General features: G+C 50.9%; 1 protein-coding gene across 1 annotated transcript; it reads left to right on the forward strand.

Annotated features, from left to right (window-relative positions):
* The first annotated feature begins 859 nt into the window (after positions 1-859).
* UBXN10 (UBX domain protein 10) lies at positions 860-8,487 on the forward strand. Its single transcript, XM_030327349.1, has 2 exons — positions 860-919; positions 5,531-8,487. The coding sequence occupies exon 2, from the start codon at positions 5,546-5,548 to the stop codon at positions 6,392-6,394; it is 849 nt and encodes a 282-aa protein (XP_030183209.1). The 5' UTR covers positions 860-919; positions 5,531-5,545; the 3' UTR covers positions 6,395-8,487.
* Positions 8,488-14,197: the final 5,710 nt, after the last annotated feature.

The following is a 14,197-nucleotide window of genomic DNA, read 5'->3' on the forward strand; positions in this document are numbered from 1 at the left end:
GGAGGGAAGGATTCTTCTGAGTGGGAGGAGGGCGGGGGAAAGGGGAGAGGTTTCAGGAGAGAGGACAAGGTTTGCAATAACCCGGGAGGAGAAAGGAGACACAACTGAACTGGGGGGAGTTGGAAGGATTTCTGAGTGGGGGTTGAGGGTCCGGTAGAGGTTGGAGACCACACGTTTCCATTAGGGCAACGTCTGTGGTAGGTCAAGGATTCGTCAGCACCCTGGTAGAGGTGGACTGATGGAGTTTCAGCAGATGGGAGGGATGAAGAGACCAGTGGGACAAGGGCAGGGGCGATAACGGCCCAGGTAAAGGACCATGGATGGGCTGGACAGAGTAGGGCAGAAGCAGGTTGGTCTACAGGGGGAAAGCCCAGAAGGCAATGGACTGGAGTTTCCAGACAAACGTGGTAGGCTAGCCTGGAGTTGCTGGAGGTATAGGGGAGGTGGTTGGGGTGGGGGTCATCGTAGCAGGGGCAGATGTGGTTGATAACAAGGGTCCAGATGCCACGGGGAATGGGGATGCTCATGTGGAAATGGGGGTCACGGAAGTGGTGCTGAAGGAATTGCACTGAGGACACACAAGGCAGACAAGTGGCCCAACTCAACAGGTGCCCTAAAAGCAGCCATGGAGGTTCTAGGGCTCCCAGGAATCAGTCCAGCAGCTTCTCCCCAACCGGGGTCACAGAGAGGGTGGGGGCCTGCCCCGAAGCCAGCAGGCAGATCGCTCTCCTGCCCGGCGCAGCGCCCGCAGGCCAGGGGTCACCTCCCCCAGGAGAGGAGCCAGGAGGCCCCCCAACCGCGCGACCCGGCCGCCCAACCGGAAGCACGTGGCCCCCTCCGGCGCGGTTGCCCGGGGAGACGCCGGCTGTTTACCAGCGGGACACGGCCAGGCGACCGCAGCGGATGGACCAACGGCGAGGTGAGCGTGCCCGCGCCCGGCGACGAGGCGGGCCTCCCCGGCCCCGACCCTGCGGCGACCCGGCGGCGCCCTCGGGGGAACAGGACGGGCCCGGGGAGAAGCGGCCACTCCCGGGGCCAAGCCAGCCCGGCCCAGCTCACCGTTGCTGGAATGGGACAACTCCCGGGAAAGCGCGGGCCGTGCCCTCCTGGCTGGGCAGTACGGACGGGGACGCAGACCCACAGGGACACACGGAGAGACCGGAACCAGATCAGAGCCTCCCCCAGACCCAAGGCACCTCTCACTTTCTAGACGGTCTTGCTTCCTTGCCCCTCCCCCAAATGCCTGCTTCTGCCGTTCCAGTTTGTTTTCTTCTAGAGCTGCCAGTACTTGGAAATAATTGAGCTCTCCTCCTCCACCTACCCCCTCCCCACACTGCTGTTGCAACCATCGCCACTGCCTTTTCCAAACCTTTGATCACTTGGTGGCTTGTGGTCCAGTTTCTCCACTCCCCCTTTTAAACAAGGCACTGTGCGTGGGACGGTCCATTCTGATCATTTCGTCGGGGGGGTAGAAGTGGAAATAGTACCAGAGTTTTGTCCTGCTCAGGCCAACCCCTGTCTCCTGTTAGTTCTTCTGAGCACTTTCATCCTGCAAGTCCCGCCAGGGAGGGCTGGGGGTTGGCAGGGGATACTATTAACTGATAAACATTTTTAAAAGACCAATTCAAATGTATGCATCCTTGATGGGTATCAGCAGATGGTATGTGGGTGGTTATATTTTATTGCCTTTACTGTGGGTTTCGATTTGGGTTGTGAGTGATAGGAGGTGGTCTGACCCTGTGATGCGAGGCAGGCTCCCTTGGAAAGCAGGAATATGGCCTCCGCCTTTCCCATCACACGTTCTTTGTTTCCCGTTGATTTGGAGATTAATCTCAAGGAATGGGCGCCTGCTCTTTGGCAATTCCCTGGAAACAGTTATCAGTGTTTGTTTTCCTGACTCCTCGCTGGCCTCTGGGGCGCAGCTATTCTGTTTAAGTAAACAGGCCACTTGCCTATTCAGCTGGCAGCTTGACGGATGCCTACGCCTAAATCTTGTCAAATCACTTTGTGGTTGAGAATCTGCCAGGACTAGAGGTGGGGAAAGGAGCTGAGCAGGCGTAATGACGGGGGCTGCACAAACCCTCCTGGACCGAGGGGGGTGGGCAGAGCCCGGGACTGTGGCACAAAGTGTGGGAACAAAGGCAAGATTGGACCAGGTCCCCAAACACCTGTTTCCCCCACTTTCCTTCTCCATGGGGTAGATGCTGGGGAGAGTTGGTGTTCCCTCCATGTAACAGATGGTCCCTGCACTCGGGAGGAGGCAGTGGGTTATGAAAGCAGGTTCGATGGAACGGTTTTACCTGAAGGAGGTGTTAGTCTCTAAATAACCATGAGTGGGCTTATAGGAATTAGTCATAATTGAGGTTTTTCTCTGAGATAGCTCGCAGTCATGTTATCTTATGACCAGGGTGTCTTGAATATGACACCCCCCCCCAAACATGGATAATTATATAGTACCAAAAGGTATAGAAAGTGCATGCACATACTGTTAAAAATAATCCAGCAAGGAGCCTGGGAGAACACATGACTTTTCCTCATCAAAGTTGTTAAGGAAGAGGTTTCTAAGTTACCAAACTTACTGACAGTTAAACCTTCCCGAGGCATGTGTGGGAGTGAGAAGCCAAGTCTGTGATAATTCTGTAGAAGCTGTGGCAAATTAATAGCCACTCCTCGAGGGGGGAGGGTGGGCCAAGAAGGGGAGTTGGTTCCTCGCTGGAGTTTATCTCAGGCAGAACAGTTGGACAGTTATGACCCCCTCTGTCATCCTGAGTTCAAGTGCAGAGCTGCTTAATTGCAAGGGAAAGACTTCAGAACTAAGCGAATGGGTGGGGGGTGGGGGGTGGTGGTGGAGGGAGGGACCACACACGCTTCACAGTTGATCAGAAAATAGATTAAATTAACAAGGAGATGGGCAGGCTTTTTTGGTGCCGGGGAGAAGGTTCCTGAACTCCCGGCAGCCAGATTGTGTGTGAAAACCTAGCTAGAAGTGTGGAGAGACCCAGTCTGTGGATAGACTAGAACAAACACAGAGGCCTTTACATTAAGAGAGAGAGGGCAGATTTTGAACTGAGTAGAGCTTCAGGAATATACAGGAAGACTGTGTTTTGTCTGGTTTTGGTTTTGCCAGAGAGGGAGAGGATTCTTTCTAAAATTTGGCAATATTGGTAACATGCACAGAACGGTAACGTTAGAATGGAAAACTGCGGGGCGGGCATTGCATCGTTCAGGATCGTGTGACGAAGGTAGCTCTGAGTGAGTTTGAGCTAAGGATGCAATTAGAGTGTGGAATCAGAAGGCATGTATTAGAAAGGCATTATTTTGCATTTTTGAGGCAAGTTCGTAGGCGGCAGCTCATTGAAATCAACCTTCCAGTATTTCTGGGCGGTGGGCGGGGCGGGTGTGGGTTCCATGATCTGCCCAGTGGGTTAGAGGTGACTAGGAGTAGAACCACCAAGGGCCCCCTGGGGAAAAAGCTCTGAAGCAACAGGTAAGGCATTTGGACCTAAAATAAGAGAAAGCACTGGACAGACAGAAAACCAAAAACACAAGCAAAAGAACCTTCCCACCTAGTAAGCCTTTACCGTGCATACACCATGCCTGGTGCCTACAGCTGTGGTTACATTATCTCATATTACTGTCATCGTGTTGTAGATAAAGGGACTGATGTTAGAGGTATTTACACAATGTCTTCAAACTCAGATGGCGAATTCTATAGATTAGGAAAGAGATGTATCGGAAAGGGAGAATGTCTGTCCCCTGGCTACACAGCTAACTCTGCAGAGCCTGAAATAGAACCCAGGTCTTACTGTACCAGGTCCTGTGTCCTTTGCATCCAAACACGTTGCTTCTTGGGGACCGTGAGGCCCTGGGAAGTTACCGGATGGTCTTTAGAGGGTGGAGAGAGACCTGGTCGGCCTGTGGGCACAGAACAGCAGTGTGGTTGGTGGTGGTCAGGATTCGGAGGGAGGAGGGGAGTCTGAGACATCCAAGTGTCCTGGAAAGGATGTAACCAGGTGGTGGTAACTGTGTTAATGAAGGGGCCGCCAAGATGGTGAGGAAGGACACCTGACCTGGCAATTCGGGCCCACACACAGAAATGCCCGTGCCTCCGGGGAACCCGCCTTCTGTGTGGTTTAGCTAAGCACTCACGAGCACCCCTAGCGGGAGACCCAGACACTGAGGCCCTCAAAGTGTTACAAGGTAGCTGGGAAGACAGAAGGCGAAGCCTGGTCCTCCAGAACAGGACCAGGTGTCACAAGACCTGGGTTCTATTTCAGGCTCTGCTTTGTGACCCTAGGGCAATTGCTCTGCCTTTCTGGCTCATGCACCTGTAGAATTTGCAAGTCCCCAGAGTCCCCTGGGGAGTTGGTCTAGGACAGGGCTTGGTAAATGATGGCCCGCAAGCCAAATCTGGCCCGCCGCCTGTTTCTGTGTGGCTCACGAGCCGAGAATAGGTTTTATACTTTGAAGTGATTGAAGAAACTAAACCAAGAAGAATATCCTGTGCCCCATGAAAATTATATGAAATTCTAAGTTCAGCGTCCATAAATGAAGTTTTATGGGAACAGAGCCATGCCCATTCATTTACATCCTCTCTGTGGTGGCTGTCCCACTAAGAGGGCGGAGTTGCATAGTTGTGACAGACCCTATGGTGGGCAACACTGAAAATATTGGCTGTTTGGACATTTACAGAAAAGGTTTGCTGACCTCTGGTCTAGAACCCACGTACCTCGCTGTGGGTTCGGGGGGGGGGTGCTGGAGGGGGGGTGGGAGCACTGTTCTTCCTTTTCCCTCCCCTCTCCCTCCCCACCTGGTGACAAAGTGAGGGCAGTGGAGGGAGGATTTTTTTTTTTACATTGATTTGTGCACAGCCACCTGGCAAGGTTGAAAGAAAAGGCAAGAGGAAGGAAACTGAAGTAAGGTCAAGCTGTGGGTAGACAGGAAAAAAGTCAGGACTACGGGAGCAAGGGGAAACGGCTCAGTGGCTAAAATGGCAAGGTTGAGTCATTGGAACACAGATCACGTGGCCCCCAAAGCCGAAAACATTTCCCAAACAAGTTAGCCAGCCCTGCTGTAGATTGTGACATGACCTGTTGCTTCTCATCAGTCTGGTCTCTCAGCTTAAAGTCCACACCCCCCCCCGCCCCCAACCCCATAAGAATAAGAATTCGTCTCCCACCCTAGTCACCGTCTAGTGCACACTTGTTTATTTTCTTCACGGCAACTATTACTCATTGAAAATATCTGTTTACTTGTAGGCTCAACACCTGTCTTCCGTCACTCTTGGTTCACTGATGGTTTTTTTTCCAAGTAATTGAAATGAATGAGTGAATGAATGAATGAATGAATGAATTGCAGCCGGCGCCCCTCTTCCCATGCCAGAAATCCAGAGGGAAGCCGCTAACTCCCAGCCAGTTGGCACTAATTCTGGCACCCCGGGGGAAGGGGGTGGTGGTGTGAATGGCTTGGATCGGGGAGCCCCAGGAAGTTTCATCCACGGCTTCTCTTTTCTCTTCTCCTGCTTCCTTAGGGGTCTTGAGAAGCAATGGCCACGGAAGCCCCGGTGAACATAACTCCCCCTGAACGCAACGCTGTTGGCCGCACAGCAGCTGACAGCTTCATCTGGCAGCCAGACTCCATAAACATGCACCTCACCAGGCCCAAATCCGCCAAGGGACGGACGCGGCCGAGTCGGCACAAACCGCAGGACGCGGCGCTGTGCTCTCACCGCGCGCCGGCTTCTCTGCCTCCAGCCATTCGCTGTGAGTCGCCAAGCAGCCAGAAGCCAGGAGCCTGTGCACCCAAATCTCCAAACCCGGGAGCTCCCGATGAGATCCCTGAGCTGCTGCAACAGATGCCCCTGGGGGCTTCCTCTTCCCTCAATAAATACCCAGTCCTTCCTTCCATCCACAGGAAGACGCTGGAGGAGGGGGCCGTGGAGACTGTCGCTCGAAAGGCCAGCTCCCTGCAGCTGAGCAACACCCAGGCTCTGTACCGAGAGGAGGAGACCGCCACTGTGAAGACAAGTGAAGAAGGTCCCAGAGCTCCATCTTGTTCCCCAGAGAGGAAAGCCATTGGCCGAGCCAGGAGACAGGCCTCCTCCAGGGCTGGAGACCTGAAGGAGCCATCAGAAGGGGAGCCACGGCTGCTGCTTGCGGTCAGGTCGCCGTCGGGCCGAAGGTTCGTTCGCTATTTCCGGCCAACTGATGACTTATCCAGCGTTGTGGCCGTGGCTGAACACGAGGACCAGGCTGCCTACCACCACTGCAGCATTGAAACAATGGAGGTACCCCGGAGACGTTTCTCTGACCTCACCAAGTCTCTGCAGGAGTGCAGGATCCCCCACAAGTCGGTGCTGGGCATCTCACAGGAAGAAGGGGAGGAGTGGCCCTGAGCCCACAGCCACCCAGCTGGGGCCCTGGGTCTCTGAGTAACGGGCACGCTTGGGTGCTGTGACCTCCCAGGCAGCTCGGTTCCAAGTGCCATGTGAACCTGCTGCCGCTGTGATCGTTGGGGCTCCCTCTCCACGGCATCTCCTTTGGAAGCAGCGAAATTTGTACATGCACCCGGGGCACTGAGAAGGTTCTCCTCCAGTTCTTCAATCCTTCCCACCCCTGGAGTGAACCGGCAGGTTTCCAGGGACGTTCCTGAAACTGCTGTGACCAGGCCTCCTCCTCCCCAGAGTTCTGGGTCCTTTCAGGAGCACCTGCCTGCCTTCCCAACGAACCCTCCCTCTCTTGAAGCCAGTGGTTTGCCTTTCTGTATTTGATGCAGGATTAAACACTTCCCAGAGAGGCTTCTAGTCTGGTAAATAACCAGGGCTCAGGAAATGTCGAACTGGCATTTGTATTTCTTGCAAGCATCTTTAAGAAACTGGCAGTTGACGCTATCTTAGAAGCAGCAACTGTGCTGGGATCGGGTGGCTAGAGTTTCTTGGGGATTACTGTTTGTGTGATGTGGCTTCAAAGGAAAGACTTGCTAATACAAATCCCCCAACACATCGGCATTTCTGAAATAGTCTTGGAGCTAGAAAGTAAATTGCGTCCACAACCATGGATTAGCCCAGTAGCTACTTTTAAATAGAGACTAAGTAGGTTTGCAAATATTGGTAACTACTCTATGTATGCAAAACTCTTCCCAAACAGAAAGGCCAGTGTAATCTGATTGCCCTTTCAGATTTCCCTTTCTGATTTCCCTTTTTGTCACTCTCGGAATCTTTTGTTTTTAAATCATATAAATCTACAAGTCTGTGCATGTTTGCGCTGAAGGCCCCCTTGGCTTATCTGGGTGGGGATACAGATTTTTATCTCCCGGGTGTCTCATCTACTTCAAACATGGAGACTCCCTAGATCGAGGACAGCGGTGCCCCTGTTCTGTGATCTGGTAACCTCCAGGGGACAAGGGTGCCTCGGGCGGGTGTCACTGTATTGCACCTGTTGCTAGAGACCACGTGCCTAAGGGTCTGTCTGACTGGCATGAAGTGCATCTGAATGCCTCAGCCCGTAGCTGTGCTCTAGAGCATAGAGTGTTGGTTTTCCAACTCTCAAGTGGTAACGCGGACAATTTGCCAAAGTTCTCTTGTATTGGGAGCTTAGCGAGACTTCCACCTCTCATCTGGATCCTCTTTACGGCCAAATCACCCTTCAGGGCAGGGAAACATGTCCCTCAAGAGCTCAGCCATCATGAAGCCCCGAATACCGATGTGCTCCCTCTGCTCCTGGGTCCACAGAGAAGGCAGGAGTTCTAGAAGCATATCAGTGTTTCAGCCTCAGCAACAAGTGCATCTTGTGCCTAGATAAGGAACGTGGCTGGATTCGTTACTTCCAGCAAATCGCTACCAATTAGCACCAACGCCGTTTCCTCTCAAGAAGGCTCGCCTTGTCCTAACTGCATCCCACACCACCCAGATCACCGGAGAGTGGGTTATTTCTGAACACGGGGTAAAATTTCCCAATCCCGTCTCGGCTGCAAAGGTCAGCTGGGGCTTTCAGGGCCTTGGGCAAGCCCACACAACTGGTCCCCTCTCCCAATCACTGACCGTGGCAGAAGGGACTGGCGGCTCAAGCCTGGTAATCACAGTACAGGAAAGTACGGGACTTTCACCTCCCACCCAGGACTCAGGCACATATCTGCCTCTGATCTAGGAGGCTGGGAGAAGAGCCTCCCACAAAATCACACCTACTCTGTGTGTAAGAATAAAATCCCACCCACCTGGGACTCGGTAATTTCTCCAGGCAGGAAATCTTTGGAAAACTTCAGTGAGACGGAGCATGCTCGAGGGAGTTAGAATCTTCTGCACTTAGGGGTGTGCTGCTATTTAGCTAGAATTTGGGGGTGGCAAAAACAAAGTGGAAGGCATGAAACAGAAATATTTTAGGGTATTTTAGGACATGTGAATAAAGCTAGATCTGAGACACCTTAATCAACTTTTTTTTTTTTTTTTGGACGAAAGGCTACAATAAAAATCGATTTGTGTGAAACTGAGTCAGCAGAGAAGCGTATCTTCTGTTTTAGTACAGGACTTGGGCTACCACGCTCTAGCGGACAGAGGGGTTCGTTAACCTGAGCTTCTTGGGAAACGACTGGGTTCCGCTGTGAAATCCAAGTCCTCGCCCCCAGGCACCCTGGGTGTCCACCCTTCCTGTAGCCTTTCCTTTCCGTTTATATGATCTAGCACTAAGCTTTGTATGAGAAGTCTTCCTGAACTTCTCCTGCAAATCATTCCAAGTACACTCCTCTTGAGGCTGGCAAGAGCAGACACTGTATCAGAATTTCAGAGTGGTGGTTCTGCCGATGGCACTGCCACTTGGGCACCCTGGCCTAGTGGGCTAAACTGGGTCCAGCGCCCTACTCCTGGTGGCTTGGCGCTTTGGGTGACCACTTTGTGGTCACAGACCTCACTCATTGGTTTAACCAGTGGTCACTGAGGACCTACCTTGTGCCAACCCTTGGGTGACAGGCATTAAGTGCCCTACCAAGAGAGCATTGGCAACGAAATGTGGAACCGCCTCTGACTCTCAACTCCAGCCCAACCCGGCTGAAGTTGCTGGCTGTTAGCTTTCCCCGTGAAAGACCCTGGAGTGAGGACCAGACCAGTTGTTGCTGTCTCCTCACCACCTCGTGGAAGTGCAAAGGGAGGTCCTCCCCACCTTTCTGGTGATGGCACCAGCAAGTCTGGTCATCAGGGACATGAACTTTGCATAGGACAAAGCTTCAGGGCCCGTTTTCCCAGCGTTTCTCCTGATGTAGTCCAAGAGGTAAATCAGTCCTGGCAGCAGAAGGAACAGCAGGAGAAATCAGTGACTCATCATTTAGAGTCCAAAAAATTTTCACCAACAGATGGCAGGTGGTTTTAACACAACAGTCCTCGCCCTGAAAGTACCTGGGGATCTGGCCAACAGCCGGCAAGCCAGGGCAGTCCTGATGAAGAGATATGTACATGAGCATGACTACGGGCCGGCAGTCACCCCAGAGATCCCACACAAAACATTCCACAAAAAGGTTGACACCAGCCTTGTGGTTTCCATTTCAATGAAAAACCGTGACGTCTAAGGATAGATCACTATCCCCGCCATGCGGTACAGAAGTGGGCATTCCAGGAACTAAGCTCTGCTTTCATCCGTGCTCTTGCCACGATGTCCAGTGGGTTTCTGGAGTCAAATAAAGCCACGCTGCCCAAGAGGCAAAAAAGTTCCCGTTTCCAGTTTTTTTTTAAGGTCTTCACAAGAAGTTAAGATAAAAAGATGCACAGCTTCCCATAGTTTGAGGTGTGTTTTAGATGAGTGTTTTAGATGGCAAGGTGATCCACGTTCCTACCTTTTAAACAGAACTGCGAAGAAAACTAGATGATTTTACTTTAGCCTGAGTTCGGAGTCCGTCTGAGAAGCAGACAGGAACATCTGTTTCCGTAGTCCACTGAGCAGTACCCCGCCAGGAAGTGAAAAGTTTGGAGCCCATTCACCCTCGCCCCAAGCCTGAACCAACCCAAACCCAGCGAAGGTCAGAGGCCACCGCGGAGGAGTTGACAGAATCCAAGCAGAGCCGACTTCGGGTGACTCACTAACACGCAAGACGGCAACTCACATTATAAAAATAAAATTGGGTGTTTTGTTTTGCGTCTACACTGGTGATGTGACATTTTCCTTTCCCGATTAGGGCAGTTTCTGGCAGCCCCTTCTGACGTCCGTCTGTGTTCCTCTACCTTCAAACCGTAGAGGAAGCAGCGGTGCTCCTGAACAATTTATGTGGAAGATCAAGTCTCTGGAGGTATTTTTGGATGCACTTGAATCCTATCCGAGGAGGTTGAACAACAGATGAGACATGCCGGCGGGTGCAGTCAAGCAAGCCTGGCTCCAAAGGTCTGCTGTGCTCTGGGGAGCACTGTGGCTCTGTGTTAGGAGCAGACTGCAGGGGCTAGGGTGGAAGAGGGGACACCATCTATGGCCGTGGACAGGCACCAGGGGAGAGATGATGTTGACTTGGGCCAGAACAGTAGCCACAGGTGTCACCAGAGGTGTCAGATTCTGGACACATAGCAGTTAAGGGGGGAGAAAAGGGCAAGATAGTTTGGCAGGTTGGGATTTACCCAAGTGGATGTCACTTGACCACGTCACCACTGTGGATTGTTCCTGAAAAAAAAAAAAACAAAAAAAAAACAAGCAAACAAACATGTCAGCAACAAACACATGGCGGGCAGGGATAAACCCTGACCAGCGGCAATGTTCATAGGAAGGAAGTGCATGAACGCTTTGGATAAAATGTACAGAGAATCCCAAAGCCATTAATTGCTTTAATTGAGACGGGGGGCAACGAAAAATGTCACTATTTCACTTAATGCGTAGGTTCAACAAAATCAGTTCATTACCATCTGACCCTCAGGACCTGATTACTGACCAAGGTTACTTAAGAAATCATTGCGGGGCGCCTGGGTGGCTCAGTCGGTTAAGCGTCCGACTTCAGCTCAGGTCACGATCTCACAGTCCGGGAGTTCGAGCCCCACGTCGGGCTCTGTGCTGACGGCCCAGAGCCTGGAGCCTGTTTCCGATTCTGTGTCTCCCTCTCTCTCTGCCCCTCCCCCGTTCATGCTGTGTCTCTCTCTGTCTCAAAAATAAATAAACGTTAAAAAAAAAAAAAAGAAAAGAAATCCTTGCTCCAGGGGCGCCTGGGTGGCTCAGTCGGTTGGGTGACTGACTTCAGCTCAGTTCATGATCTCACACTCCGTGAGTTAGAGCCCCGCGTTGGGCTCTGTGCCGATGGCTCGGAGCCTGGAGTCTGCTTCGGATTCGGTGTCTCCACTCTCTCTCTACCCCTCCCCTGCTCATGCTCTGAGTCTCTCTGTCTCTCAATAATAAATAAACGTTAAAAAAAAAAAAAAACTTAAAAAAAAAGGAAAGAAATCCTTGCTCCAGTTAACAGATTGTTCACATGCCCCTTCTCCCTTTCTGCTGCCTCGATTCTGTTCATTCAAATCCAGCAGCTGATTGGGGATGCATCTTTTCTTAGGAGGGCAAATAAAACCACAGTCCTTGGACCTAATTAACAAAGCTTCCCAATTTCATGAGTTTCACGCCCCCCCTGTTCTTTACAACAAGAAGATCTGTGCGGCGGGGCCTTGGTCTTCTCTATGACCGGCTGAGAACTGCACCTTCTGACATCTGCCCCCTTAACAGAGAGGTAGGGGTCACGGCTCTGCTCTGATGGACACCCCGGGTCGGCTCGAGTCCCAGCCCCCTGTCGACCAGAGTGGCCGGCCACCTGCAGACAAACTGTGGGAGAGTGGTGGTAACTTTCGTTCTCCCAACTGGGAGGTTCAGCCTGGGAATCACCTGCCGCCCCCATTCCAGCCCTGTCCCCAGCCTTGGGGTGCTACAGGGTCAGCCTAGCCCAGACTTATGGGAACCCTGACTCAGAGCCTCTGGATCTAGACTCTACAGAGCGTTTATTAGTTTCCCCAACCCGGCCTGTGCCTTGTTTCTTCTTCTTCTTTTTTAATGTGTGCTGTTTAAACTTATTTATTTATTTTGAGAGAGAGAGAGAATACAAGTGGGGGAGGGCCAGAGAGAGAGGGAAAGAGACAGAGAATCCCAAGTAGGCTCTGCACTGACAGCACAGAGCCCAATACGGGGCTCGAACTCATGAACCGTGAGATCATGACCTGTGCCAAAGTCCGACGCTCAACCCATTGAGCCACCCGGGGCCCAGCCTTGCTCTTTGCCTTCTTAACAGAGTTCCCCTCAGGCCCTCATCTCATTCAAGTCATCTGTGACAGTTTCACTCAACAAATACATATTAAGAACCTCTATGCCAGGTACCTGTTAGGTCTATCAATGAACAGAGCAGACCAAAAATCCCTGCCCTTAGGGAGGTTACATTCTCACGTGGGGAGACAGAAAAAGAACAATGAGCATCACAAATAATACAGTGTGATGGAAAGGAATATATGTGATGGAAAATGGAAAAACAGCAGGCTAAGGGGGATCCGGAGAGCATGGGGTGTGTGTGTGGAGGATGAGACATCATATGGTGGTCAAGGCAGACGGAATTGACACGAGCCTCTGGGCGGAGAGCTTGAAGGAGGTGAGGGGGTAGTGAGATCGGTGGGGGAAGCCTGTCCCTGGCAGAGGGGATGCAGAAGTCAGAAGGAGCGAGTACATCCAGCCTCTTAGTACCTTCCAGGCAGGGCGGCTGGAGTGAGGGAGGGTAGAGCCATCAGACACCAGGGTGGGGAGACAGATCACACGGGACCTGCCATCACTGGACATAAAGGGAAACCACTGCGGGGCGCTGAGCAGAGGAGTCGTACCTGACACGTGTGTTCCGATCAGCGATCTGGCTGCCATGCTGAAAACAGGCAAAGTTACAAGATGGAAACCCAAGTAGAAGCTATGATTTCCATAATCCACGTAAGAGATGGAGACCAGAGTGGTGGCCACAGCTGTCATGAGAAGCGGTCAGCTTCTGGGGATATCCTCCATTTACTATTTTAAAAAGTAGTACTCACTTTCATTGTAAAAACAGTATTAAAGTAAATGCTAACCCATAACTTGCTTCACCGTCATCGTTGATCAATTTTCCAGGCAGGAGAGGCTCACTCTTACGGAATCCATTGTGCTCTGTCCCCAAAACAAAACATGTGCCTTTTTTTTTTAATTTTTAATGCTTATTTATTTTTGAGAGAGAGCGAGACAGAGTGTGAGCAGAGGAGGAACAGAGAGAGACAGAAGGAGACACAGAATCTGAAGCAGGCTCCAGGCTCTGAACTGTCAGCACAGAGCTGGATGCGGGGCTCAAACTCATGAACTGTGAGATCATGACCAGAACCAAAGGTGGACACAACCGACTGAGCCACTCACGTGCCCCTGCCTTTTTTTTTTTTTAAGGAAAACTTAGGGGCGCCTGGTGGCTCAGTTGGTTGGGCAACTGACTTCAGCTCTGGTCATGATCTCACAGTTCATGGGTTCAAGCCCCGCGCCAGGCTCTGTGTTGACAGCTCAGAGCCTGGAGCCTGTTTCGGATTCTGTGTCTCCCTCTACATTCTGCCCCTCCCCCACTCACACTCTGTCTCTCTCTCTCTCTCTCTCAAAAATAAATAAACATTTTTTTAAAAAGGAAAACTTAGAAAATATAGAAAAGATTGAAGAGGAAAATAAAAATCATCCATAATCCTTTCAGTCAGACATAATTGTTATTAATATCTTGACATATGTTATTTCTTTCTTAAAGATTAAATCGTTTTGCACATTACTGTCTTGCCAGTAGGCACACACGTGCATTTAACATTTGCCATCCTAACAAACACAGTGGTTTAGATCTTTTCTTTCCAAATTTCTCCAGTCCTCGTGATTATTTTAAGGCTGAGTAATATTCCAACGTGTTGATGTACTGTAATTTCTTAAACTATTTCCCTTTTCTGGAACATGTCTGTGTTTCTAGATTTTGCTATAGAAGCCAATGCTTGAATCTTCATTTATGTAGCTTTGTGCATCTTTGAATGATTTCTTTAGGACAATTTCCAGAAATAAGATTGGTAGGTCAAATTATGTAAAAAAACAAACAAACTAACTTGTGGATTTTGCTTTGCTTTCCAAAGAATTATATAGCAAGCATCTCAAGTCCCAATGCAGCGTTGACAATTGTGAGTCTACTGCTTTTGATAGAATTTTCCTTACTTTTGTTGGTTGAGAATAAAAACAAAGTT

The sequence above is a fragment of the Lynx canadensis genome, chromosome C1 (genome assembly GCF_007474595.2).
Source record: "Lynx canadensis isolate LIC74 chromosome C1, mLynCan4.pri.v2, whole genome shotgun sequence".
Taxonomy (NCBI): domain Eukaryota; kingdom Metazoa; phylum Chordata; class Mammalia; order Carnivora; family Felidae; genus Lynx; species Lynx canadensis.

Bases quoted from the DNA above. Each gene is read 5' to 3' on its own strand.
- UBXN10 (XM_030327349.1), top strand. From the start codon at position 5,546: ATGGCCACGGAAGCCCCGGTGAACATAACTCCCCCTGAACGCAACGCT.